Source organism: Sebastes umbrosus, chromosome 15, assembly GCF_015220745.1.
Source record: "Sebastes umbrosus isolate fSebUmb1 chromosome 15, fSebUmb1.pri, whole genome shotgun sequence".
Classification (NCBI taxonomy): Eukaryota; Metazoa; Chordata; class Actinopteri; order Perciformes; family Sebastidae; genus Sebastes; species Sebastes umbrosus.
The window spans coordinates 29,665,987-29,693,977 of NC_051283.1; the positions used below are offsets into that span (position 1 = coordinate 29,665,987).

A 27,991-nucleotide genomic window follows, 5' to 3' on the forward strand; every position below is an offset into this window, starting at 1 on the left:
TTATCAGCTATTGATTAATCACAGAATAAAGTTAATGAGAACACATTTATTTCCTTGTTTGTGCCACCGACGCGTTCACAAACTCACAACACTGTTAATGTATGTCTGTATTTAATCTAATCTTCTCTCCCTGATTTCATTATTTTTCCCGCCTCACAGCTTTAAGCAGCAGCCTCTGCTCCTCGTCTCTTTGGACGGACTGCGGGCGGAGTACCTGCAGACATGGAACGCTCTCATCCCCGTTCTGGACAAACTCAGTTAGTGTCAACTACATTACCCTCTTAAACACTTTTAACCTCTTCCACTCCCCTCCTCCTCCCTACAATATTCCTGTCTTTTTTTAGGGGGGTCTTTAGGGGGAGATGGCAGGTCAACAGTAGATGTCACATAGAAGACCTTGAGGAACACCGTAGAAAAAGCAATGCTGTGATTTGGTGTCAAAAACCTTTGACGTTTGGGATTTCTGCATTTTTCAGCGATTAGATTGGCGAGCACTTCTGTTGTGTAAACTGCTCAGAATCCCCTTATTGTCAATCTATAGCTAGGAAAGCCATCCATCCTCTGAATGCTCTAGGTCTCTAGTTTGATCCATCCATCCTCTGAATGCTCTAGGTCTCTAGTTTGATCCATCCATCCTCTGAATGCTCTAGGTCTCTAGTTTGATCCATCCATCCTCTGAATGCTCTAGGTCTCTAGTTTGTGGCTGTAAAGTTTCATGAGGCTGTGATTATCCTAGAGGTCACCACAGGTCATTTTATTCAGTGAGATAAATGAAATGCTCCTATGGGGACTAACATCATCACACATGAATACAGTTGGGCTCATTGTATCCACAAGAGTCTGAGCTTTACAGTGATACCTAATGTATGTAATTCAAGACTGTTTAGGGACCCCAGTATGCAGAAATATTCAAACACACCATTTTTGAATAGGAGAAAAATAACACATTTGTACTGCATTCAAATAACTGCATGTGATTATCATAAAGTGGGCATGTCTGTAAAGGGGAGAGTCGTGGGTACCCATAGAACCCATTTACATTCACATATCTGGAGGTCAGAGGTCAAGGGACCCCTCTGAAAATGCCAGTTTTTCACTTGCCAAAATGTCATCTTTGGAGCTTTAAATCTGAGCTTCTGAAAGACAATAATGTCGGCTGAGGACGCCGGCGTCCTGAGGAGTTTAAGACGTTTAAGTCTTGAGATACTAGTAGTTGCTCTTATGCACATAGACCTCTAACACGCCTGTTCAATGTGAGGAACTTAAAGGGATAATTTGAGTGTTTTGAAGTGAGGTTGTATGAGGTACTTATCTATGGTGTATTACCTACAGTAGATGACGGTCGGTGTGTACCCCACATGCACCGACACCGGAGCAACGCAATACAGTGCCGTGGACGGCAAAAAAACATATTAAAGCCACCTAAAATAAAGGCTCACCTAAAAACAATCCATATCCGTTAAAGTTTACGCTATATTAAGACTATTTTCACCGCTTTATCTTGCCGTTAGACAGCCCTTTCCTTCTCCTGTCCGATGAGAACTGAACTATAAGTGAAATTGATCTATGCTCTCTCCAAAGCCGGCAGGCTCATATGACAGAAACCGTAAAGATACGTTTCACTTTCAGTTCAGTTCGCCGTCAGAACATATTCTAAATATAACGAACACTTAAACTGATATTGATTTTTTTAAGTGAGCCTTTCTTTTAGGTGGCTAAAACACGTCCCCGTCCACAGCACTGTATTGCTTTGCTCCGGTGCTCCTGTCTGTTTCTCGGTGCCGGGGGCACAGCGACGTCATGTACTGTCAGTAATACACTGACTATGGACCTCACACAACCCAACTTCAAAACACGATCCCTTGAAGGGTTTTAATTAAAGAAGGACAATATTATTCCTCTTACTAATCCCTTGTATTTGAGTCAGTTGTGATCATTTCCAGAGGAGACCTTTAGCTTCCTTTCAAGCAGCCTTTTGGTTTCAGGTCATCTCAGTACAAGATGGAAATTCTCTGGAAAGATTAAAAGTTGCCTAACAGGTAATCCATCACAGCAAATAGTTGGCGTGCTCTACTTGGTCGTGTTGTAATGCATGTGTCTTTCTTCATGATGCATGTAAAACTGCTCTTCCATCTTGTGATGTTGAGCTCTGCGGTGCCTGTGAAGGTTCTCAGTGATCCAGGAGTGAGCTGTTAGTATACTTCTTTTAAACTTAAATTAAGAGTATACTTTCAGTTTACTGTTTGTGTACTTATCAGAGATATACTTAACAAAATTATACTTAAGTACACTTGACTTATACTGACAAGTATACAGAAAAGTCTAAGTATACTTGTCTTATCCTTACTTTCTCCGTTCACCCTGGAGGCATGTGAGAAAAACTAATTTTCACTTATTTTAAATAGCAAAAGTCTCTTTATGTAATACATACATCATTCTCATCTAAGTACTATAAGGTAAAGAAAACTTACAAGTATACTTGCAGTAAAAGCTATTAAACTAGTAGTTTACTGAGAGTATACTTTAAAGTGTACTTTCAGACTAATACGTGGGCTACACATATATAACAGTATACCTACAAGTTCACTTGTAGTATAGTTCACTTCATAGTAAATACAACTTGGATGTGAACTAGTTGTGCCCTCAAAGATTACTATTCTTACACTTAAAGTACACTTAAAAGTATATTTTATAAACTAAAAAGTGGGCCAATTTAGTCCCAAGAATTATTGAAGTAGTACACTTACAAGTATACTAGTAGTATAGATTTTACTACATAAAGTATACTTGGGAAATATACCTGAAGTTTACTTCATAATAATAACTTGATGTATACTACTTTTTCGTAACGGCTTGAGATGAAAAATGATGCTGCTATTTTGGAGATGTTCTGGTGAAGTCTCTGAATCTTATGAACTAAAGACGCCTCTGGAATGAGAGAACGAAACGTCTTCAGGACAAAACGTCCAGCTTCCTTTTAAAATCACAACTTCTAAAACAAAACTCGTTTCACAGCATCACGGTTGCGTGTTTTTGTCCCTCGGAATTTAGATTCTCAATACGTGGCTCTGACTCTATTTAATTTGTTGGTCAGTGTGTATGCACATTTGACCACCATAATGACTTCATCCAGCCCACATGTAGGGCGTTGACGCACACGCCCTTGTTATTGGATAAAGTCTCTAATCAGTGGATTATTTTCCCCCCAGGTCAACATGACGCTCTCGTAGCAGCTTACTGTGTTTTGTCCTCTGTTCTTTACGTCACAGAGAAGTGTGGAACGTCGGCGCCGTACATGCAGGCAGCGTTTCCCAGCAAGACTTTCCCCAATCACTACACCATTGTTACGGTAAAGACACAAAGCACTCACATGTAGATATTCTTGCATGCACATTTCACACATACAGTATGTGGTAGCTCTTGTGAAAAATACAACCCTGTCTCCTAAATTTAAAATCCCCATAAAACTATACTGCATTCTCAATTATGTTTCGAGGGAAACACACTTTTAAACTCGTCCTTAACGTTGTAAATCGAGACAAAACAAAACAAAAACGCAACAAAACTACTTAGTTTAGTAAAAACATCACGGCCTCTCATCGCCCTGAAGGGGTTTATTTCACAACAATGTCCCGCTAGCTGTACATTATCTCGCTTATTACACGGCTACCTACTGAAGAAATCAATAATTTGACACAAAAACGGTCCTCCAGAGTCCGACATCAGAACTGCGCCCATAGCAACGGTCTGTTGAAAAAAAAAACAGACCGCAGAACGCCGTTATTAACCCATCGGAATCGAGTATTCGACAACAACGTGTAATAAATGCTTTTGAAGGTCAGTCTAAAGGTGTGTGTCAGGCTTCCCAGGAAATCCCCTCAGAGGGAACAACAGCCATAACATCATTTACTCCTTCTGACTAACTGCTTGTTGACAGCTTGCTATTAATATTAAAATACAGTCATGTTTTGTGGCAGCCAATTTTGCATATAAGCATGCAGACACACTCACACACATAACTCACTGATAAGGATCATTGTGACTCATCTCATCATAAATCAGTGATGACTCAGCTCACACTTACTCTTGACACAGATGGATTTAATACACAAAACATCCAAATAACTCTCACACATCCTCTCCTCTCGTCTCGTCTCCTCTCCTCTCAGGGTCTGTATCCAGAGTCCAACGGTTTGATCGACAACACTATGTACGACCCGGTGTTTGACGCCACCTTCAGTCTGTCCAGTCCAGAGAAGGACAACCCTGACTGGTACCTCGGACAGCCTGTGAGTCATTGTCATCATCTCAAATTCATTTTAACGCCACTAATTTCTTTAACACATTATTCGCAGTTGTAGTGGGCGTAGTTTTAAAGCTAGAGTGAAGACACTGGTATCATATGAAACTAGAAAACCTAATGAATCCATCGGTACCAACTATGTCATACTAGCTTCTAGTGATGGAGGATAAATAACGCTCCAAACCTACGCACAATTTTGGAGAGGAAAAAACTGTCATGGCCATTTTCAAAGGGGTCCCTTGACCTCTGACCTCCAGATATGTGAATGTAAATGGGTTCTATGGGTACCCACGAGTCTCCCCTTTACAGACATGCCCACTTTATGATAATCACATGCAGTTTGGGGCAAGTCATAGTCAAGTCAGCACACTGACACACTGACAGCTGTTGTTGCCTGTTGGGCTGCAGTTTGCCATGTTATGATTGTAGCATATCGTTTTATGCTAAATGCAGTACCTGTGAGGGTTTCTGGACAATATCTGTCATTGTTTTGTGTTGTTAATTGATTTACAATAATAGATATATACATACATTTGCATAAAGCAGCATTTTATATTGGCAGTAATCTGCAGTCTTCAGGACAGTCAGTGCATGTTTGACTTCAGGGCAGGATTGTTGTTATTAACTGATTATTGAGCAATCTTTCCACCAGAAATCAGGCCAATTAATGCGCTGCCCTTTTGAAATATTCTCATGAAAAACACTTTTAATAACAAACGCACAGATGTGAAAACAATCTGCTTCCAATTTCTGTTGCTGGAAATGACAATTTAAGATGTATTTATTTGCTTATCTCGCCAATCAAAGTCCTGCCATGTTGTCAATTGAGCATATTGTTTTATGCTAAATGCAGTACTTGTGAGGGTTTACGGACAATATCTGTCATTGTTTTGTGTTGTTAATTGATTTACAATAATAAATATATACATACTTTTGCATAAAGCAGAATATTTGTCTACTCCCATGTTGATAAGAGGATTAAATACTTGACAAATCTCCCTTTAAAGTACATTTTGAACAGATAAAAAATGTGCGATTCATTTGCTTAAATATTTTAATCGACTGACAGTCCTAATAAGTATGTTTTCTTTAGTGTATATTCACCTGAAAATAAGAATCGTTGTGTTGTCGTTACCTTAGAATAAGCCGTTTACATCTACATAGGGAGCGGGTCCTCTCCACGGAGCCGGACGCCATGTTTCGACAGTAGCACAGAACAGACAAACCAAACACTGACTCTAGATGGAGCCGGCGTGTTTCACGTTTTCCTGTTTTTGCTTTCAGTTGGTTGCAATCTGCAACCTCACCACTAGATGCCACTAAACACTGCACTTTTTATTCCCTGGGGCGGCTGTAGCTCAGTGGGTAGAGCGTGTCATCAAGGTTGGCGGCTACAGACTGCATGTCGAAGTGTCCTTCAGCGAGACACTAAACCCCAAATTGATCCCCGAGCACTTGCAGCAGCCCACTGCTCCTAAAATACTTAGGATGGGTTAAATGCAGAGGTCAAATTTCATGTATGTACCTGTATGTAAATAACAAATAAAGGTTACTTTCTTTCTTAATCTGACAGATTTTGTAGAAAGCAGATTATGTTTGGCTTGTGTTGATCCGTCCTGTTTGTCTTTGCAGATCTGGCACACGGCGAAGCACCAGGGGCTGAAGTCTGGGACTTTCTTCTGGCCGGGATCAGACGTCAAAATCAACGGAAGCTTTCCGGACATCTACAGACCTTTCAATAGGTAAAACTGACATCTGTCTGAGCTGTGACGCATCACATCCTACTGGAGGATAAGTAACTGGTTGTGCACCATTACCAAAGAACAGGCAGTGTAATGTCCCATGCAGTATGACGCATGGGTAAAACATTACATTTTGGATATTAGACAGCACTTTTATTCAAATTCTGAGGAAGTACAGACCCGAAATTGAAGTAAAGACAACATCTGTACTCCATGCCAAACTAGTTGTTGATTTCTTTAGCCTCTGTGAGATTTTTGTGCTTATTAAGCGCTGACACCATGTTAAATAAAGTCACATGCTCTCTAGTAAACAACACAAATTTACCACACTTATTCAGCTCTACAGATGCACATATTGACAGTTGGAAACTGCCCAGTAAAACCACAGTCTGCGGTTTTATCTGTTGTCACACATTGAGCAGCTGAAGGTCAACTGACTTGCTCAGGCGCTCATCAGTCACCGCATGTTTTCACAGTCGGCCTCGGAGCTGAGCTAGTTTCACATCTGCTCTCGTAGGGCTGACAGCGTATCAGCTTTCTCTTTGGGGTTAAAGAAGTCACAATCGTAATATATATGAATTAAAGGGTAACTTAGGTGTTTTTCAACCTGAACCCCTCGGGGCAACTCTTCACGTTCAATGTATGTCTGCTAAAAGTGTTTGTTTTTGCCGCTGACAGGCTCAGATTGTTATTATAAGTGGTCTGACAACATTTATGGAAAGGACCCTACAGAGAAATAAAACCCTTTTCTTACCTTCCGCTTGATCCGATCTGTTCGTTATTGTGTCCAAGTCCCACTAGGAGGAGACTCGTTCTGAAATCTTGCGTCGCATTCACATCGTCAAAATCATCTAAATATTAAACTATAAAACTCTGACTCCTTTCTCCAACTCTCACTCATGTTCTCACACAGGAGCAGAAAGAAGTAGTATTTGCGGTGTGTTCGAGTGCAACTTGTCGACCAAAACAAAGGCTTCCTGTTTGTTGTCCACAAACAGGAAGCAAAAGGGAAGTACAACGTTCTGTGTATGGTCCTTTCCGTAATGTTGTCAGACACTTATAATAACCATCTGAGCCTGTCAGTGGCAGAAACGTAACATTGAAGGTGAGGAGTTGCTTGGATATGATTACATTACAGCTCGTTTAGTCCAGCGTTCTCCCTCAATACTGGACCGATTTACCGAATGATTTTCCCCAGACACACCAACACATCATCAAAGAACTGGCGGCGATGAAGGCCGACTGTTGGGTCGCTGCTACTTCTTTCTGCTCCTGTGTGAGATGAAATAGCTCTCCACACTAGCAGGCAGCCGCGGTCTGTATTCATCATTCAAAAAAGGGAAACAGGAAGACCGAGGACGGAGGATATACAAGCCGTTGTTATGATGAAACAAAGCGGCGTTTGCCGACAAATTTTGCACCCCTCTCACTCACCACTTAGATTCATTCCAGATGTTCATGTCACTGTGAAAATATCCGTTTGTTGAGATGAGATGAAGAAAATGAAAAATGAGAAGAGCCTTCTGTGTTTTTCCTCTCGACTTTACTCGTTGGCTCGCTTTCCTCAATTCCGTTTCTCTTCTCAAGCACTGATTTGTTTAAGCAAGAACAGCCAATCAGAGTGATTTCTCTCACCGACGAGCTCCACCGTCGATTCAACATGCTGAATTGGCCAATAACCCCCAAAACACTCACCGCAGAAACTAGACCGACAAACGCTCACCAACGGCCCCAAACTTTCTGACAGAGACACAATAACATGGGAAACAGGGTCCAGGTTGAAAACTACTGAAGTTACCCTTTAAGATAATATCATGCAAAATGTATCCAACATTGTTTATGGTAGTTTTTGCATTTCATCACCATGTTTACGCCACGTTTAACTCTGTAATACTCTGTAGAGTTCAGACAGCTTAAATATCCAGATAATACTGCCACATGTATAAGCATGGGGCAGTGTATATTTGCATGAGTTTAAACATCTGCACACATCTGTTCATGCAACCCGGGTTAACATTGCTTTTTTTGCTAAACAAGCCAACATAGTGATGTACAGATGTACAGTAACAGTACCCTTCCTGCAGCAGTGCTACGTTGCAGATAAGCTGTGATAAGTCGTGTTTCCTCTTCACTCCTCCTCGCTGTTATTTCCACAGAAGTAAATTACCTTTTTACTGAATACAAACTGTTCAAACAGCACAGAGTGAACTTTAAAAAAAAACGCTCAATAAAGTATTTTACTTTTAGAATAGAACGTTTGTTTTTTTTGTCCGACTCCTTGTTGGCAAATGCCAGTGGTTCTCACACCCACTGCTTAGTGTGTGTGTGTGTGTGTGTGTGTGTGTGTGTGAGAGAGAAGATGAATGGGAACAAGAGGAGAACTGGAAAAAATTAATTGGCAGCTGTACAGCCATTTATGATTTCCTTAGAATAATGACATATTCATATTTAATTTATCATCATCAGTCATTGTGAAAACTGGTTTATTGTGAAATGGTTTCTTAGTAAGTGAGGCAGATGATGTAATAGTTCATCAGTTATCTGAGTGAGGGATTCGCTGTGGGGCTTGGAGATTAGAGCGGGTCGTCAACCCCTAACCTTTTGACTTTATTCTCTCAATATTACGACTTTATTCTCATTAAATTACAACTTTTTTCTCGAAATCTCCGATTTTTTCCCCCCTCAATGTGGCTCAGTGTTTCTCCTCTGGTAACGTTGCTTTAATCTCTGATCCGAGTGACTCATATCAATAAAAGCTCGATGCATTGATACAGCCCTGAGAATGGTTGTTAATCTTTTCACATGAAGTCCTATCAAAGCGATTATAAAGCAGCAATAAAGTTGATAAAGCACTGTATCATGCTGGTTTTGCAACACAGTCATGGAGAGTGCTATTATCGCTGCGTGGGATGGTAGACGCCGTTGGGAGTACAGATGTTTCTTAACCTTTATCAGCACAGGCCCTAAATTGAGTACATTACTGTTAACACTCCTTGACACATTACCACTGGATTAAAGGCATGTTTATCACCATCTTTGATTCTGGTAAACAGCCATTCACATCCTGAGCAGTTTATTTACTCCTTTACTCGAGTTCATTTGAGCAACGATATTGACTTAATGACCGCACAGAGGCGTCTGGAAAGTCTCTCCGTCTTCCTCCAAGAGGGCCCTGGAATCATTTGTTTGGAATAAGAACACTTTAGCTCTTCTATACTGGTATCAAACCGAGTGAAGACGAGTCTGTCATCACCAGAAAAAAGGTCACAAATATCTGCACATTCATGGCTCCCTAAACAAAACCAAACATGTTTTGATGCATCCCGGTTGCACAAAAAGATGTATGAATTACATGATGATGCACAAGGCAAAACCGTGCAATAAGAACGTCATTCTTGCTCTTGGCGTGTCATGTGTACGCCACAGTGTGTACTGACTGCAATGTAAACGCATCCGCATCCGATAGACTGATTATGGCGGGCGGAAGGGGAGGTGGATGGGTCAAACAAACACAGGACTTTCAACCAGGAGACCAGTGTTTTGTTTTGTGAGTTACGTTAGTGACGTGTTTTCTGTACTTCTGTTATGTTTTTTTCCGTACGTACTTTACTTGGTTTATGTACTTATTTTAAGGCAAACCAGGACCCCCTGCTGGTACTGCACATTCATACACACGTGTGATATTCACGCCTCGGAGAGGCAAAACGTGACGCTGACACGCTATCCTCTGGTGGACAGGCGGGTCTATTACATATTTTGGCGGGATACCCAGCCCATTTTCATTCCCAGGGCATCAAATACTGAGGCTTAGTCACGGCCATCGCCGTTAGCCGCACAAGCCACCCTTTAGCGCCAGTATGAAACGTCCCACGCGTTCCCATGTAAACCCATCCACGGCGCCAGTAAGCGCTCCGAGAAAATGCGCCAGGAGTGTGGTGATGTAGTTTAAAGACTGAAAATACACAATGGGTTGGCGGGAGCGGAGGTGGATGGGGCCCAACAAACAAAAGGCTTTCATCCAGGAGGCCGCTGTTCGTGTTCTGTGCGATACGTTACAATCAGCTGTTTGTTTGTGTTCAGTGTCGTTTTCACTTTACAAATGTAGTAGTTCTAAGTCCAACCATGTAGCTCTCTCCTAAAACCTAACTATAGCGGTTTTGTTGCCTAATCATAGCGTGACGCCAAGGGGGCGTCATGTAACGAAGCTTGCTTGATAACATGTTTTGATGGAGGCTGCACAAATTCCATGAAAAGACCAGAAGTACATAAATTTCCCAACTCTGTCTGAAATGTGGGAACAGGCTCAGTCAACGTTCTGAGCCGGCAGGTTCTCCTTAAACAGCTGGCGATACTAAAAATGTTGAACTGACAGGTGGTGCGTATAACGGCGCGCCCTGCAAGGTTTTTATCACTACAGCTGAAGTCCTTCAGATAAATCAAGTATGTTCATCTGTCAGGAAGAAATCTCTAAGCGGTTACAGACCGTTCAACCAAGGATAAATGTTGCATCCAGTCACCGCTGTGCTCTTTCAGACTGATGATCTGTGTGAACTTAAACAAACCAAATCCAAAAAGTGCAGCAAAGACACCCTTTCCACTCTGGTTCAGCCAAAACAAAGTAATCTCCTGATGTCACAGTTTCTGCTTCGATGCCTTTTAAAGACATTCACTACTCTCTCTCTCTTTCTCTGGTTATTTTTAGTAAAGTACCATTTGAAGAACGAGTATTCTCGGTGCTGAAGTGGCTACAGCTGCCAGATGACGAAAGGTTTGTATTCAACAAAGAGCTCAGCATTTTGGAATCAGGATACTTCCATTCAGCAAAAATGCCAGACTTGTTCTAAAATTTAACTTTGAGTAAAAATGACCTTTTCCTCCAGACCAGATTTCTACACGTTGTATCTGGAGGAACCTGATAAATCTGGACACAGCTACGGTCCCGTGAGTGGAGGGGTAAGTTCACCTGACAATCAGATAATGCGCTGAAATGAATCCCATCATCATATATCAGGCTCATTAGTGATTATTGAGGTGGTAATGGACAACATTATCACAGATGAGTCTTGTTATAGCACAAGTCCGAAGTCCTTTAATGGGCCACAGATGGTTCTACTTTTTTTTAATGTACAGATGGCCGATATATTTTAGCATTTCATTCATTTTCTGTGAAGAAAACTAAATTAAATTGTGGTAACACTTTATTTTACATGTCCACAAATGTCATGGTAATTAGGTGATAATTAGCAAGTAACCTATTTGAAATTTAGAAAAGAAGATAGATGTAATCATTTCCAAAATTCCCAACATGTTTTTAACTAACTGCTTCAATCCATATTTGTTGGCGTTTAGCCTTTCAAAAACAACATTTTCACTGCGGTCAAAAAACGGTTTGCTCTCCCACTAACCCAATTAACAACATAGTAACTAAAATAAATAAATAAATAACAACCGCCCTTAGGTGGACTTTCTTACGTAACAAGCGTAGCAATGTCATGTAACACGCGTAAGGTCAATGTTTACTTTTGGTTTCACACGAGACACAAACAGCGGCCTCCTGGGGGAAAGCTTGTTATACACGTTATTATACCACGGAACTTTCAATGACGGTCGCTCCATATACTACGTCACTTGCTCTGACCCGATATAAAAACTTTGACATTCAACGTATCCGTGGTTTGCAGAAAATGTAAAAGCCGTGTAATATATATATTTATATTACACGGCTTTGTTGAATACTTGATTCTGATTGATTCAATCACGGCATTCTACGGTCTGTTATTTCTTTATAGCAGACCGTTGCTATGTATAACAGACCGTTGCTATGGGCGCAGCTCTGATGTCGGACTCTGGCGGACCGTTTTTGTGTCAAATTATTGATTTCTTCAGTAAGTAGCCGTGTAATAAGCGATAATGTACAGCTAGCTGGTCACTGTTGTGAAATAAACCCTTTCAGGGCGATGAGAGGCCGTGATGTTTTGACTAAACTAAGTAGTTTTGTTGCGTTTTTGTTTTGTCTTTTGTCTCAATTTACAACTTTAAGGACGATTTTAAAAGTGTTTATTTCCCTTGAAACACAATTGAGAATGCAGTTTAGTTTTATGGGGATTTTAAATTTAGGAGACAGGGGGTTTTTTTTCACAAGAGCTACCACATACTGTATGTGTGAAATGTGCATGCAAGAATATCTACATGTGAGTGCTTTGTGTCTTTACCGTAACAATGGTGTAGTGATTGGGGAAAGTCTTGCTGGGAAACGCTGCCTGCATGTACGGCGCCGACGTTCCACACTTCTCTGTGAAGTAAAGAACAGAGGACAAAACACAGTAAGCTGCTACGAGAGCGTCATGTTGACCTGGGGAAAAATAATCCACTGATTAGAGACTTTATCCAATAACAAGGGCGTGTGCGTCAACGCCCTACATATAAACACACACCGACCACAAATTTATTAGAGAAAAATGTGCACACACATTGACTACAAATTGATTAGTGTAAGGTCAGAGCCATGTATTTAGAAAATTAATTCTGACGGACAGAAACACGCAACCATGATGCTGTGAAACGTGTTTTGTTTTAGAAGTTGTGATTTTAAAGGAAGCTGGACGTTTTGTCCTGAAGACGGACCCCGACGCCCTGTCGGGGTTTATTTCACAACAATGACTGGCTCACTGTACATTATCCATTATATACTGTATATGTTATCTTTAAAGTAAGTGGAGTTTGGTGACCTCAGGTTATTCCCAGCATAGCTTTGACCACTTATAGTTCAAAAAGAGGTCTAATCACCTGGATAAAATGATAAAGATTTATCTGAATGTTGTTTTAATATTGGTCGGTTACAACCCCAGTGAGCCAATCAAGCTTAAAAGCTTAAAGATCATCTCTTTCCACCAGCTAATTGTGTATGGAAAGGAAGGTGACCCCCTCCTAGTGTAATCAAAAGTGTGGGTTGATGGCTGATTCAGAGAGTAGGAAGAAAGAACGTCAAATAACATTTACAGTTGTAACTAAACATGACAACATTGTTGACTGTGAGTGTCTCTGTCCGTCCATCTGTCTTTTACAGTTGGTCACTTTTAGCATCAGTTAATGGTTAACATACCTAAACAAACCATTCACAGTAACAGTGAGATCATGTGTTGTCCACGTCTACTCGCTGCAGACTGTCTACTAATTGGAGCCACTTTTGGAGTCGTGCACATCCAAACTTTAGGACTGACAAAGTTAAATACACTTAAAAACGTCCGTGAGCTAAAAATGCAACGAAAAAAACAAAAAAAAAAACTGCCTACCTAAGTTTCTACGTGCAGGTTCAAAGGGTGGTTCAAAAACTAGTTTGTTTGATGAGAACTCCATCAACACATCTGGCGAACGTCTGGTCTTTGAACACATCCCGAAGACTTCACTCCATCTGCCGGGCTTCCACCTCCTACGAGCCGATGGAGCGTTTACCGGAGCTATCGGGTAACGAGAGGCGGCGGAATCTGTTCCGACATTAACGAAGGTTGATATACAGATGTCACAGTGTTGAAGAAAAACATGCGGTTCTGGTCTACAAACATATTTTCATAATATGAAAATCATTTTAGTCACCGCAGGAATTTTTCTAGTTTATTCTTATGATCCGAGGCGTTACATCACCTGCTGACCAGATTACTAACATGGAACAAAACCACTGTTCTTGGGGACTTTAACAGAGCAAACCTCAAGTGTCCCACCAGGGATAATAACACACTGGACCACTGCTACACTACATTAAGGGACACATATCACTGTGTTCTCTGTGCAGCTTTGGGACTCTCTGATCACTGTCTGGTTCATCTTCTCCCGACTTAAGGCTGGCCCACAATAAACGATGTTTCAAATCTTAACAGATGCATAAAATGTGAGAGACTCCACACATAACAACATGTTATGTTCAATTTAACAGTTTAGTTCCTATAGTGTGTGGAGAGCAACAATTTGGCCAAAACAGCACATCACACACTAACAGATTCATTCATCAACAACAAGAGTTCCCACTAAAAAAAACGGAAATCCAGCAAAATCTCTCACAATCAAACATGACTTTACTGTGAACAAACATGGCAGACGACAGACAGGAACAATTATAGATGTTAGTTTTTAATTTGTACTGAAAGTCCAGGAAGGATGGATGGAAGAAATCATGGAGACATTAAATAAACACTAATCAACAAGTAGGCCCTCCATTTCTGAGCTCCATCTCACTACTTCTTTATGCGTCACGTTTAACATTAGCTCATGCATTAGCCGCGGTCGCCATGACGGCGGTGATTGTCCTTCCTTCTTCCGTCAGATTGGTTCTTTATTGTTCTTTCCCACGGGACCGCGTCATCGGCCGTCATCAGCCGTCCTCGGCGTTCCCCACACACAGTAGGATATCAAATGGTAGATATTAAACATATCTAATATTTACGATTTGTAATCGGTGTGGCCAGGATGGACCTCCGAAAAAACTCTCTTAACATACGTCACACCACAGGAACATCTAGAAAGATAATCTTTAGATCCATCGAGGCTGCAGCCAAAGACCTGGATGAACTCTCTGTGACGTCTTACATCAGGTTTTGTGAAGAAACGTGTGACAACTAAAACTTCCTTGACAAACACAACAAACCCTGGTTTACATAAAAACTCAAGCAGCTCTGCCAGGCCAAGGAGGAGGCCTACTGAAGTGGGGACAGGATCCTGACCCAACCAACCAAATCAAAATTGGAAGGAAGGAGAAGGAAGGAATCAGGCTGCAAAAATGATCACCTGATGATATCATCTCATTAGCACTGACTGCACAGAGCTGTCTACCTGCCTGAGGGTAAAGTGCAAAATATTTCAGCTGTGAGTCAAACTCACTGAGACGTGGTAATCCTAGAAATTCGGTGATTCACATACAAGCACTGATGCTAATTACTGCAGAGGAGGTTAATTGTAATCTGTTAACCTCCGGTGTCTGTGATGTTTCGTAGCGTCTTGTATTTTATATGTGAGAACGAATAAACGTTTGACTGTGGACACAAAAAGAAAAAGGAAATGTGAAGTGTAGTTTCTCTTTTAGGTGTCCTGTTGTGGCGTGATCGCTTTGAAACGTCCATCAATGTGAGCATTTATAGTTTATTTGCATTAAGGCTAGCGATAGAATATTCTTATTGTCTGTAATATCCCATGAAAGCATGTAGCATGTAGCTCAAAGCAGCGCTGTGACTCACAAAGGCACCGACCGCTATAATGGTTATGCCAAAAGTCAGGCATGTGTATTGATGGCAGATGATGGCGGTGTGGTTAAAAACCCGTGACCTGTTAATCATCCATCTGGTGCTCCAATCTCTGGCAGGACTCAATGTCCTCCATCGTCTGTGCTTCTCACGACATCAACAGGATACGGACAGTATGATACCGTGAGAAAATATCTCCTCTGTGTAACAGCTAGTTTTTATAAATGGCAGGGGGATGTCTCTTTTCAAGTGCCCCTCTCAGGTTACCTTAGTTTCATTAGTTTTGGCACAAGCGAAATCCAAAATTCAAATGCCTGAAGGAATTCTGTCACAGTCCCAAGTGAAACTGCGGGGCTCTGCAGGATCTTGTCCACCAAATTTACCTGGAATTACAAATTATACCAAACATCCCTGGATAACCTGCATCTCTTTGCAGATGCCTCCAGCTGTTGAAACATCCTGTTCTCCTGTAGCATGCTCCTTAAGATGCAGTTAAAGTTTGTTGTTGTTCAGTTTGAGAGTATAGACTCTCTGGAGTCACGGTGTCAAAGCCTTTTGATCAGGGATGCTAACTTTGAAATTTTTTTCTAACAGATAACGACCCTCGTTAACCGATTATTAACTGTTAACTGACAAGATTAGTGCGTCGCATGCAGCAGTGCTATTTTAATACCTAACAAGCCACCCATCTGCAACGATAAGCCGATGCACAAACAGGTTAAATCCATCATCTATCACCAGCTGCAGTGTGTGAGCAAAACAGACAACCGAGTCCCCGGTTCACCCGTCCGGAGAGTTACTGTAGCAGCCACGACGCTTAAGGTGGACCCACACATCCACCCCGACCTCTTCCCTACATACTTCTTTAAGATCTTTTAGATTATACTAAGCTTCGCTTTCCGTACTCCAACACAACAAACTCTCACGTTTTCACCATGGATGTATTCCACTATTCCACCGTTGTCATCTCGCCAGATTTCAGACTTCTCCTTGAGCGAGACTCTTTCCATAATGTTGTCAGACATTTAGCTTGCCCCAATAGCACCATATTGCAGCCCTAGATCAGCTGCCGTCTACAGCGCTCTCCCTCGATACTGAACCAATTTCAGAAGTTGTTGTCCCTTTTAGTCAGTTAGACACAAAAACATGGGGAAATAAGGTCCAGGTTTAATGGAGCTTTGTGTGGAGAACATATGAGATTTTTTATTTTATTTAACCAGCTGCTGAATGTTTTTCATCAATTTGTTTCATCTGTTTCATGCAGCTGATTGAAGCTCTTCAGGGAGTGGATAAGATCATCGGTCAACTCATGAACGGCCTCAAACAGATCGGCCTCCACCGCTGTCTGAACCTCATTATCTTGGCAGATCATGGTAACACTCAATAAACAATTGATATCTGTCTGCTGCATTATTTAAAACATGTATGCAAATATGTACATAAACACCGTAACAATAAGAAATCAGTTCTAACACCTGTAGTGTAATGGACATGTAAAATGCCTGTGAATTGCAGTTGATGAGAAAAAACATGCAAAACCACTGGTTCACCAACGGTGTTACAGTATGTAGCTTATATATAAGAGAGATTAATATAACCGCTGATTGCTGTTGCAGGTATGGAGGACATGAGCTGCGACAGGAAGGAGGTGCTGCAGGATCTGGTGGGCAACATCACGAACTACTGGGTCACCGAGGGACCTTTCGGACGCATCAGGGCCAAAAAAGACACAGTGTGTGAGTAAATATATGAGGCTATTTACTGCTTTATGAGTCGAGTATAAGGATCCAGGTGATAGCTCTGACAAAAGAAACACTGATATTATAGAAAGGTTTGTGAATGAGCTTCATAACCTCAAAATCAACCAATCGAGAATCAAACAAGCGAAAACATGAAAAATATACCTGATCGTCAAGGCAACACATGGCTGTTTCCATTTCTCATTCATTCAATAGCACAAAGTGCAGGTTTGTTTGACATCCAGTGGAACAAATGGTGTCACAACTGAACCTGCATGTTATCGTATTAATGTTCCTGATGTTCAGACGCCGTATCCGTATCCAACGAAGCATCTGGGCGCCACTGAGCTGTTCCTCTGCAGTCGGATGAAAACCAGTCGAGTAGGAAGATCTGAGATAACGTACAATACTTACAATCAGGGAATCCTTTTACGTGACACAACATAAGATGACCTATTGATACCGGAGGGAAAACTCTCGGTGGATGTAAAGGGTAGTTCCTTTGCAGCCATCTCTATTTCCAGCCTGTCAGCCCCGACCTCTTAATGTCAACAACTACAAACATCCTCAACGTGTGACAAACAAAGCACAGTTTGACCTCATCTGACCACAAATCTCATCACTTTGTCTTCTGATTACGGGTAAAGTCTGCATAAGAAATAAGTTTAAATATTAAAAGGGATAGTTCGGATGTTTCTCAGTGGGGTTGTTTGAAGTACTTCTCCGTAGTCAGTGTATTACCTACAGTAGATGACGTCATGTACGTCCACTTAAAGTACTTGTTTTTACCGTGACAGGCTCTGATTGTGATTACAGGTGTCTGACATCATGAAAAGAGTCTCGCTCAAGGAGAAGTCTCGTTGTGAAATCTGGCGAGGTGACGTGTTGCTGGAAGACAATGATGGAATAGTGGAATACAGCCATGGTGGAAACGTGAGAGTTTGTTGTGTTGGAGTACAGAAAGCAAAGCTTAGTGTCATCTAAAAGATTTCACATCAAGACTCCTCCTTGAGCGAGACAATAACAAACAGACCGGGTCAAGTGAAGGGTAAGAAAAAGCTCTCTAGGGTCCTTTCATAATGTTGTCAGACACTTTATACAACAATCTGAGCCCGTCAGCGGCAAAAACAATAACTTTTAGTAGACGTAACGTTACACTAACGCTGCTCACTCGCCCTCGCAGCTCGTTTAGCGCTCTCCCTCAATACTGGACCAGTTTCAGAAACTGTTTTTCCCATTAGTCACTTTGTCACGAAAACATGAGGAAAGTAGGTTGAAAAACACAGAAATTACTCTTTAAATGAATGATTGTTATTCATTGGAAAAAGGTTTTGGCTTTGTGTTTACTGTAATTACAGAAATGTTGTCTTCATCCTTTTATTCTTTTTTCGACAGTGGACTCAGCCGGACTTGTTGCTAACATGACTGTAAGTGTTCCAAATGTTCACTGTGAATAGTGAAATGAAAGAGAGCTACCAAATAAGACAAATGAGATGATTTTTTTAATGAAATGATGACCTGTGTGCAAGTAAAACATACATTTTAAAATTACTTTATTGTTTGTTATTCTCTTGAAATGCTGAAACATTACACTGTTTTTGGCCAAATATAAGGACATGTTTGTCTATTTAACTCTCTGAGACCCACAATAGACCTGTTTTTGTCTTTTTTTTTAGGAGGGTACAGAGGGTCTTTAGGGGGAGATAGCAGGTCAACAAAAATGTATCCTATTTGCGTTACTGAGCCTCCTTCCCGACAAACCAGCATGCCATTTTTACCAATTGATTCTTTAGGGGTTTTTAGTTTCTTATGATGTCCGTGCCTTCACTCTAACTCTAAAACTGACCTGCTACAGCCTCTGAAAGACAGGAAAGTCGGGTCTCAGGTGGTTAAAATAAAATCATTGTCTGTGATTGTTCTGGTGATTTCAGTGTAAGAAGCCGGACCAAAAGATCAAGACTTATCTGAAGGCCAACCTGCCGAAGCGCCTCCACTTTGGCCAACAAGCCGTCGCATTGAAGATGTTAACGTACTGGTTGACCCTAAGTGGCTGTTTGAGAGGTATCCATGTTGTTGTTGTTGTTGTGTCTTTACTGCAGTTGTAGCCTGGAGTTTAGATCGTTTTTAACACCACAAAAACTGACTAATATCAGATGGAGGTTTGGTGGAAAGGTAACAGCACAGTGTCTCATTGTCCGTGACAGTAACAAAAGGCACTGTTTTGACATCACAACAAAAAGACTGAGAGGGAAACAAGCTGCTTTTCATAATGTGGTAAACATGATGACATTTCAGATTGTACCGAACACAGTTGGGGGGTTTTCCTGGAGGTTAACGAGGCAGGACTCTGCAGGGGTTTAAAGCACAGCACGTGATTGAAACCAGGCGACTAACAATGTAATAATCTCACTGGCCCTTTGTCTGAACTCCTCATACCAAAGAAGTTTATTGCTTCACCCTCTTACCCCCTCCAGCTCTGCACACTCAGCATTTCATCAGATCTGAGTAATTTCCTGTTCTGTGTGTCCTCGTAGGTACCCAGGATCACTCACATTCTGCTCTGGCTGGGGTCACGGCTATGACAACGATGCTGAGAGCATGCATGTGAGTGCTGATGATACCTATTTCTGTCCAGTCAGCAGTAATGTCTCTAAGGGCGCTTCCACAAGCCACGGTCCGCTTGGCTATAGTTCGAATCAGAGGAGAGCGAGAGAGAGAGAGAGAGAGAAAAGAGAGAGTAAAGCTGCAGTGGTAGAAATGGAGCGAATATTGTCTAAAAAAAGTTATTTTTTATAAAATTATATCCTGACAGTAGTGAATGAGACAGGTAATCTGAAAAAAATCATGTGCCTCTGTGTCCTCCGGTGTCCTCCGGTGCTCCTAACGGCATCTGCAAGATTTCACAGGAACGGAAGAAAAACAAGCAGTCAGAGCTGATCTGAGGTCTGCGTCCATCTGCGTCTAAGAGAGCCGGCTGTCAATCACTCTGAACTCCGACCAAACGGTCAAACTAGGCAGCGCTGAATGAACTGTGATTGGTGAAAGATCTCCCGTCATGGGCTAGATATTCGAGGAGCAGAAGTCTAGTTTTCTCTCTGAACACTTGAATTCCAATATGCTTAAAGGTTATTATGGAATATTTTGCCCAATGATGCCAAAAATATTGTTGCCTACTACAGCGGACCAAATGGAAAAAATAATTGCAGAGAGGCGTGTACGAAGGAGGGAATTAATTTTTTTATCTCCAGATCTGCACCTTCTCTGCCGGGAATCACAGACTTTGAAATATTACTGTCAAAGTTTTTATAATTTTTGATGTTTTCGGGTTGTCCATCCGTCTGATGCATTCTCGTGAACGCGATATATCTTCAGGAATGCCTGGAGGGAATTCTTCAAATCTGGCACAAACATCCACTTGGACTGAAGGTATACTGACTAGATTTTGATGGTCCAAGGTCACTGTGACCTCACAAAACATGTTTTTGGACTTAACTCAAGAATAAATACTGTAATTATGACAATTTCACAAAAATGTCTAACAGGATAAAATGATGAAGTGATGACACTTTGGACAGACATGGATGTAAACTTGATTGGTAGGCGGAGGCATGCAACCACGAGGCGGTAATTCAAGTTCCACTTTGACTCGGCATTGATCCACTGTGTGCACGAATCCCTTCTCCTCCAGTTCATCTCTGAATGACTTTATAAACGTCACTATTTTTGTGGACTTTATTTAGCATATTCTTAGCATGTTTCTCTTCGGCCCAGATGTCAAGCAAACATCAGACTTCTGCAGAAGTCCAGGTCCGCCCTCTCCCACTCATGTTAAACTTGAAAAACTCTTCAAATGCCCGCACAGGCAGCCTGCGTTTTGGTTCGCTTGGAAACAGTCTGAGACTGCGTTCACCAACCGCCCAAATGAACCGCGCCAGAGTATCGATTAAAACAGACTAAATGTTAGCTTGTGAAAGCGCCCTAAAATACCCTCTAAAATGTTTAGAAGAAACGCATCTCTATCATTGCATTTAACTATAAAATTCTCCTGTTTGTAACTTTATTGTAGTTATTCCTTTAATACTATCTTGACCCTTTTTTTCCCAAACCATTGTCATTGTTGCACATGAAATAAATGTTTTCAAATGTCTTCCTCCCTCTTTCTTGCAGGCCATGTTTGTCAGTCATGGACCAAAGTTCCAGTACAAACAGAAATTGATCCCTTTTCCAACATCGAGCTGTACAATCTAATGTGTGGTGAGTTTATGGGTGTTTCTTGACAAATTACCGCCAACATAAAGTATCCCGATAAACTGCAGGACTGTTATTTGTTGTGGATTAGCCTGGTGCCCAATCACAGCTGCTATGAGTAAAAACCCAAGACAACCAAAATCTAAACTGAAAGCACTGATATCTAGTCTTGAAGCTTGCTCGTGATAAATAATGGATCGTATTTGTCACTCTTTTTATTATTAAACATGTAGTATCCTCTTGTTGTGAGTCACTTGTGAGCAGGTGGTGCTCCGAATAACATTTATTGAGCTAAGTTGGCAGAACATGGACACTTGGACATGGACAAAGCACCAACTTCACTTGCATTCCTGTACAATACCACCATAGCTAGCTAAATGAATGCCAACTAAATGTTAACTGTGATAGATTACATTGTCCATGCAAGATTCCAGTCTCTGAAAACTGATTTTCAAAGCTTGAAATCAAATAAAAACCTTTTGGTGTAGAAACGTTTGGCTGCGATGTAAACTTCACACACTCATCGGTGTGATTGTTCCATGCAGACGTGATGCAGATCTCTCCCACTGACAACAACGGGACCCACGGCAGTATGAACCACGTTCTGAGGCGGCCCCACTACAACACCCAGCGCCCCCTGCAGAGCAGAGCGTTCCGGTTCAGTGTCCCCTGATCAGCCTCAACCCTGCAGACGACCTGGATGCTCCTTGTCCTGCCCTGGTGGGTATTGTAACGCTTAGAGTAGAGTGAACATCTCACTGTAAAGCAAGGAAGTCTCTGTATGTGTGTCCTGCACGTATCTTGAGAACCGTTCATCCAATCTACTTCAAACTTAATGGTGTGTTGCTGGGGACCGAAGGACGTGCAGTGTTGAATTTGGTGAGATTTGGACAAGTGACACGTTCAATAATAAACTGAATAAACAAGCAACAGCACTCTGTGCAGCTTCAGGGCTCTGTGGACTGAAACTCCGGTTAAACTCCTAAGCGGAACGCGTACACGGAAAGCTGCGGACAGCACGGACGCGTAGTAGTTCTGTTTATACTACTTTCTGGGTCCCGGTCCACACATGAGCAATAGAGCGCTACGCTACACTTGTAGCATAGTGGCTGTGCAGATAAGTCTGGACAAGTCTGCTCGGTCACTACAAATTGGAGGTACATGGACGTCTGCACAGGGCATAATGCGTTACCAATTTGTCCTCACTCACAACTCATCAAATACCGTCGTTTGGTCAGTAACCCTCGGCATTGGATACCGACGTATGGAGGTGCTTTTAGTGACTGTAAGAGATGCACCGGGCTTTCAATTCGCTTAAATGTAAACCCATCCGCGGCATTACTAGACTGTCAGAGAAACTGACGTAGTATAAAAAGCATCTGCTCAGGGCGGGCGAGCGGGGTGGATGGGTCAAACAAACACAGGACTTTGACCCAGCAGACCACTGTTCATGGCCCGTGTGAAACTTAAAGTAACCAGTGACTTATTTTGTCATGTAGTCCTGTGATTCCTGTCAGGTGATTGGTAATCCATTGAGTCACGTGAGCAGTTAGACACTCTATTGTCACGTGAGTCGTTAGTCACTCTATTGTCAGGTGAGTCGTTAGTCAGAGAAGTTAATATCAACTACGACCGTTTCTTAACCCTAACTAAGTGGTTGTGCTGCCTCAAACCTAACTTCCTGTGAAAATGGAAGTTTATTTTGAAAGGACACTATGTATGTAACAAGCGGTACATTGACACATTGAAGAGGGGTACCCCGTGCGTCTCCGATGCAGAGGGGCACTGACCAAGCGGCGGTATTTGACGAGTTCGGAGTGAGAATGTGTTGATGCGTCACACGGACACGCGTACTCGTGGAGGTGGGAAGTATAATTTCGGCTTGAATCGAGCTTGTCGTCCGCAGCGGGCATTTACAAGCTGTGGCTCATTGACTGCAGTTCACTTTTACTGTTGGATGCGGATATAGTAACGTTACTTAAAACCAAACTTCACATGTCCCTATCACCAGTGCAAATCTACGCCCTTTCATGCAGGGGATTCCCTAATTCGGTAAAGAGACAATACAAAGCAATTGTAAATAAAGAGCGGTTGGCGCTGCAGACTCTGACTCCATCATTAACTCAGACGTTACGTCAGGCAAGCCCTCTCACTTAAAATCATTTATAACAAAAATAACAGACATGGAGCCGGTTTCACAATGCACTGCCCGAGGACAGTGTTGTCCTAGTAAAAATCTGTGATGTCTAGCTGGCCAGTGGCACAACTGGACAAAACAGGTTTCTGTTAAATATTTCTTAGAATCATTCATCACATTTGTATTCTTGAAGCTCCTTTCAACTGTGGGTTCAAATGGGTTTAAATCACTCCAGTGATTTACTACTTCCACCCACATCTTTCACGTCTCTTCGCCCACAGTGAAGCCAAGATGACTTTACCAGGGTTATATTCAGACAAAGTGCTTTCAGAGCCACCGAAGATATGGTTTACACCAGATGTTGTTGCTACTGTAGTTTTTTTTCCAATGGTGTCAGAAGTACTCAGTTAAGTAAAATTTGCAATACTGCCGTGTAAAAATACTCTTTACAAGTAAAAGTCTTACTTCTCTGCTCTTTTGTAGCTGTGTTTTCATGCAGGCCAAGAGGCATTTTTCCAAACCCTGTTGCCAAACAAGGACATTTACGTTCTACAAGACCCCAGACTAGGAAAGACTTTGGTAATGGAAAATTAAAGCATGGTTGACGATGTTCTCCAGTATACACTATTTGTTATATTGGTTGAAATGGTCTTACACCCTGACAGCGATCCTTTCCTGATGAGCTCTGAAAAAGGACGGAAAAGAGCCGTCATCTGTAGCTTCTGTAATCCTGTAAAAATGTCTACCAATCACTGCATCGCGGTCCGCTTGGAAAGAACCAATCAGATGCCTCCTGCCTCCCTGGCTCGTTACTTCTACCTTGGCGTGCACCAGCCTTCAGTTAAAGCGCGTCGCCGCTGCACGTTTACCGGAGAATGGAAGCGAAAATCTCAGCTAAAAGTAGAACTGCCGCGTTTACTTGTCATGATGGTAGCGTTGTTGAGTTGAAATCCTTCTCCGCTACGTGTCTGTGAAGTAGTTACGATGCGGGCGGTGCTCGTGCATGTGTGTGGGGGGGGGGTGTTGCCTTGGAAGGAGCCCGAGGGGAGGGGGGGTTTGACGGAGCTCCTTAGGCCATGCTACTTAAATTATGCTAGCTTTCCAACATCGTCGACCCTATCTTTAATTATAGCTAGATACGAATTAGGTTAGGCAGCTAAAACACTTGGACAAGCATCCATCCATTACTTGGCAGCTGATTGGATGAACCATCTGTCAATCAAACTCTTGCCAAGGAGAGCGAAAACATCTTTTCCATCGAGGAAAGCCTTCAGTGCCGTTCTTGCTCTTCTTTCAATGAAGAAATACTCTCCAGTTCTGATATAACTGATGCTCCTGCAGCATCTACGCTAACCTCTTCAGGAGGCCTCCATTGTTGTTTTGGACGACGCCTCGTTGCATCGCGTCACACACAGCTAAGCCACGCCCCTAGCTGCCAGTAGCTCCTCACAGGACGCTGATTGGTCCGCTGGTAGTCTGGATATAACGCATTACTTGAAACCTGACAAGATGGGTTTTTGTATGATCTTATGATCCCACGATTCTTGGCTGATGATGCTGATGATAATACTAAAGGCAGGATGAAGCTCTGATAGATGCAAAGAAGCAAGAAAAACTTGGGAATAGAGCAGGTTGTTGATACAGAAGTTTGTTTTTAAGCCTGAACTTTTGCCTCTAAAAACAGCAGCTCAGTTCCTGACATAGACTGTATATAAGAAGTAGACGTAGTCACCGTGATGTCACCCACTGGTATGTGGACTGCCGTTTTGAAGCCTCGAGTTCGGCATTTTGGCCGTTGCCATTGATTTTTCGCCAAATTATCCACCACCTAGATGATTTTATGACATCTCGGTAGCCATCAAGGGATCATTCTTAACTTTTCAAATCAATGCAGTCGGTTTTCTAACCTTAAACTGTTGCATAAATAACAATGCATTAGTGTTATTATATGTTGCATTTTACCACATTTGATTAGGTAAACATGTACTGTGCTAGGTAAAAAGCCCATTAATTTCCATTAACAGCAGATGTTTTTGTTTTCTTTTCCTCTCCCTTTAGAGCGGAAATGCTATCAACAGCCGTCTGAATCTGACAGCAGAGGAAGGTTAGGAGGCTCACTGGCTTTTGTGCTTTTAAAGAAAGTTTTTTCATACCTTAAATGCCTCTAAGATCTGAAATTTGTGTTTTGATTTTCTAGATTTGGGGATTTTGAGATCAGTTCCTTAAAATGTTGCCATTAATCTTTTTAATTATTACATGAGATGTCACCACTGAACGCACGTTGAGGAAACTCATTGCACTGATCAGTCTCATTTGTGTGTTCTTTCATACATTTCTCCACATTAGTTGACTTTTTCACATTTGCATTCATCTGATATCCAGCATTGTCAAAATACCACTGATTGGACAACGTAAAGGGAAGTGCACTTTTTTTTGTCTTTCAGAGTCCGCTGCAGAGACGAAGCACATGCTGTTTGGTCGTCCCCGGATGCTGCAGCATCACCAGAGTTACTGCATCCTCCACCAGGAGGGATTCATCATCGCCTACAGCCACGAAGCCCTGATGCCCCTGTGGAGCTCCTTCACCATTGACAAGCCAGTAAGTGTGTCAGTGGTGAAGAAAAAAACATAAAAAATGTATGAATTTAATACTTGAAACTTTCAAATGTCTAAATTTGAATCCTATAAAAATACACATGGTGATTGACATCATGTTGATTGTTGAGGAATAACAAGGATGCGTTGTGCACAATTTCAAAATTGATTTATAGCAATTTAATTTCAGTCGATTTCTGTGGCGTCACCTAACAGTAAAATGATCATCACATTTCAGCCCGTTTTTAAGCCCAATCATGTTGTTTTTTCCTAAACCTAACTCCATAATCCTAACACCGAGGGTAACTATAGAAGTTTTGATGCCAAAAACAAAGTGACGCCAAGGGGCGTGACAAAGCGTGTGATGAGTTGGGATGAGAATGTGTTGCACATTTTGCAGGATCACTCGCACTTGATGTTCGCATGTGTAATCAAAATTTAGTTGCAGTTGCACGATGCATTCAAGAGTTCTTGTTGTTCATGTAAAAAAAAAGAAAAAGGCCGCGCCTACAAGAATTTGAACAATTAGAGAAAAAAAGTAGGAAATCTAAAAAGAAAAAACAAATATAAAGACATTTTTAGGATGTCTTTTCACAAATTCTGTGAGATTGAGGAAACCTGTATGGAGAACATTAAAAAAGTGCTCTTCTTATTAATTGAATCCAGGAAACTTTAAATCAGCCATTGTTATGATTAAAAACAAACAGTGTTTTATAAATGGCTACTTGGCAGCACTATAAGCATACACAGAAATAAACTATTCTTCTTGGACAGGACGTTCCACCAGGCAACTTGGAGCACGTAGTTCTTGAGATGTCTGGTTAAACAAACAAACATACTGGACTAGTGCACTGGAAGAGTTTGAGTATGAGTCAGGTTTCTGCAGAATATCATATTAGTTGGTGTCCTAACAGCATCAATGTTTGTTCCTGTTTGAATCTGGAGAGATGGATACTTTACGTCTTCTATTTTCATATGATACCAGTATCTTCACTCTAGCTTTAAAACTACTACATCCTAAAAATGCAAGTTGCATTAATGTGTTCAGGAAATTAGTTAAAACCAATTTGCGTTAATGTGTAATTATTGCGTTAACTTTGACAGCCCTAGTTGTTACGCTTGTAATTTAACGTTACCTCAGAACGTCCACTAAGGGCGGTCGTTGTTTACTTACGATAGTTATGCAGTTACGTTTTTTGCGTTGCGTTGTTACGTTATTATTTGAACACAAACATGGATCTTTTTTCTAACCTTAACCAAGTAGGTTTGTTGCCTAAACCTAACCAAAACGTTAACGTTTCTGCAAGCATGACACGAGGCTGACACACATTTATTAAACTTTTTTCTTTTTGGTTCAGAAACATCGACAGTCAACGCATCTCCTGGTTTGCAGAAACGTACAATGACAAAGTTTTTTTCTGGCGACTGAATTGATCGTATTACGCAGATAGAGTTGGTTTTTCATACAGTTTTCAGGGACTTAGTTCCAGTGAAAATAGATCAAAATCCAGAAACCTTTAAGTGGAGCAACTTTATCTCAAAGCTTTAGCATATAACACCAAAATTGAATTAAAGAAGCATTCAAAGACTTGAAAAGTGTTCTTATTTGTTACTGAGTTGAAGAGACAAATGTGTCTGAAGCTGAATTCTGTAATTTAACTGAAGCTTGGCTTTCCCATTTTTTGTAGACGACATGGATCCGTTACCACCAGTGACACCAGGACTGGTTTGAGGCTGATGTCAGACTACCAGCATCCCAAAGTCCCAGATGTGACCAGTACAACACTGCTGGGAACCTGACGCACGCCTTCCTTTATTCACCCAGTATGTATCAGCACCCACCCAACACCTAATCACACAGGACCACACACATTCAGTAATACAGCAATGTTGTGTTTGGTGTATCTCTTGTGGTCAAAAGGATGTGAGCATCTCCTGAGTTGCTTCTCTCTTTTCCTCTGGCTCTCTATCACTCTTTAATACCCACTTCCATAGAA

The 27,991-nt window shown here is 41.6% G+C and overlaps 1 protein-coding gene across 1 annotated transcript in view; it reads left to right on the forward strand.

The window, feature by feature from the left end:
* Positions 1-27,991, forward strand: part of LOC119503562 (venom phosphodiesterase 1) — a 42,647-nt gene that overhangs the window by 7,181 nt on the left and 7,475 nt on the right. The window contains 18 exon segments of the mRNA XM_037795404.1: positions 160-257; positions 3,270-3,349; positions 4,170-4,289; positions 5,936-6,045; positions 10,748-10,813; positions 10,926-10,998; positions 16,540-16,648; positions 16,892-17,011; positions 18,410-18,441; positions 18,946-19,023; positions 19,026-19,075; positions 19,549-19,618; positions 21,182-21,212; positions 21,215-21,268; positions 21,808-21,926; positions 25,458-25,503; positions 25,844-25,998; positions 27,710-27,818. Of these exon segments, the coding sequence (XP_037651332.1) occupies positions 160-257; positions 3,270-3,349; positions 4,170-4,289; positions 5,936-6,045; positions 10,748-10,813; positions 10,926-10,998; positions 16,540-16,648; positions 16,892-17,011; positions 18,410-18,441; positions 18,946-19,023; positions 19,026-19,075; positions 19,549-19,618; positions 21,182-21,212; positions 21,215-21,268; positions 21,808-21,926; positions 25,458-25,503; positions 25,844-25,998; positions 27,710-27,818 (1,520 nt within the window).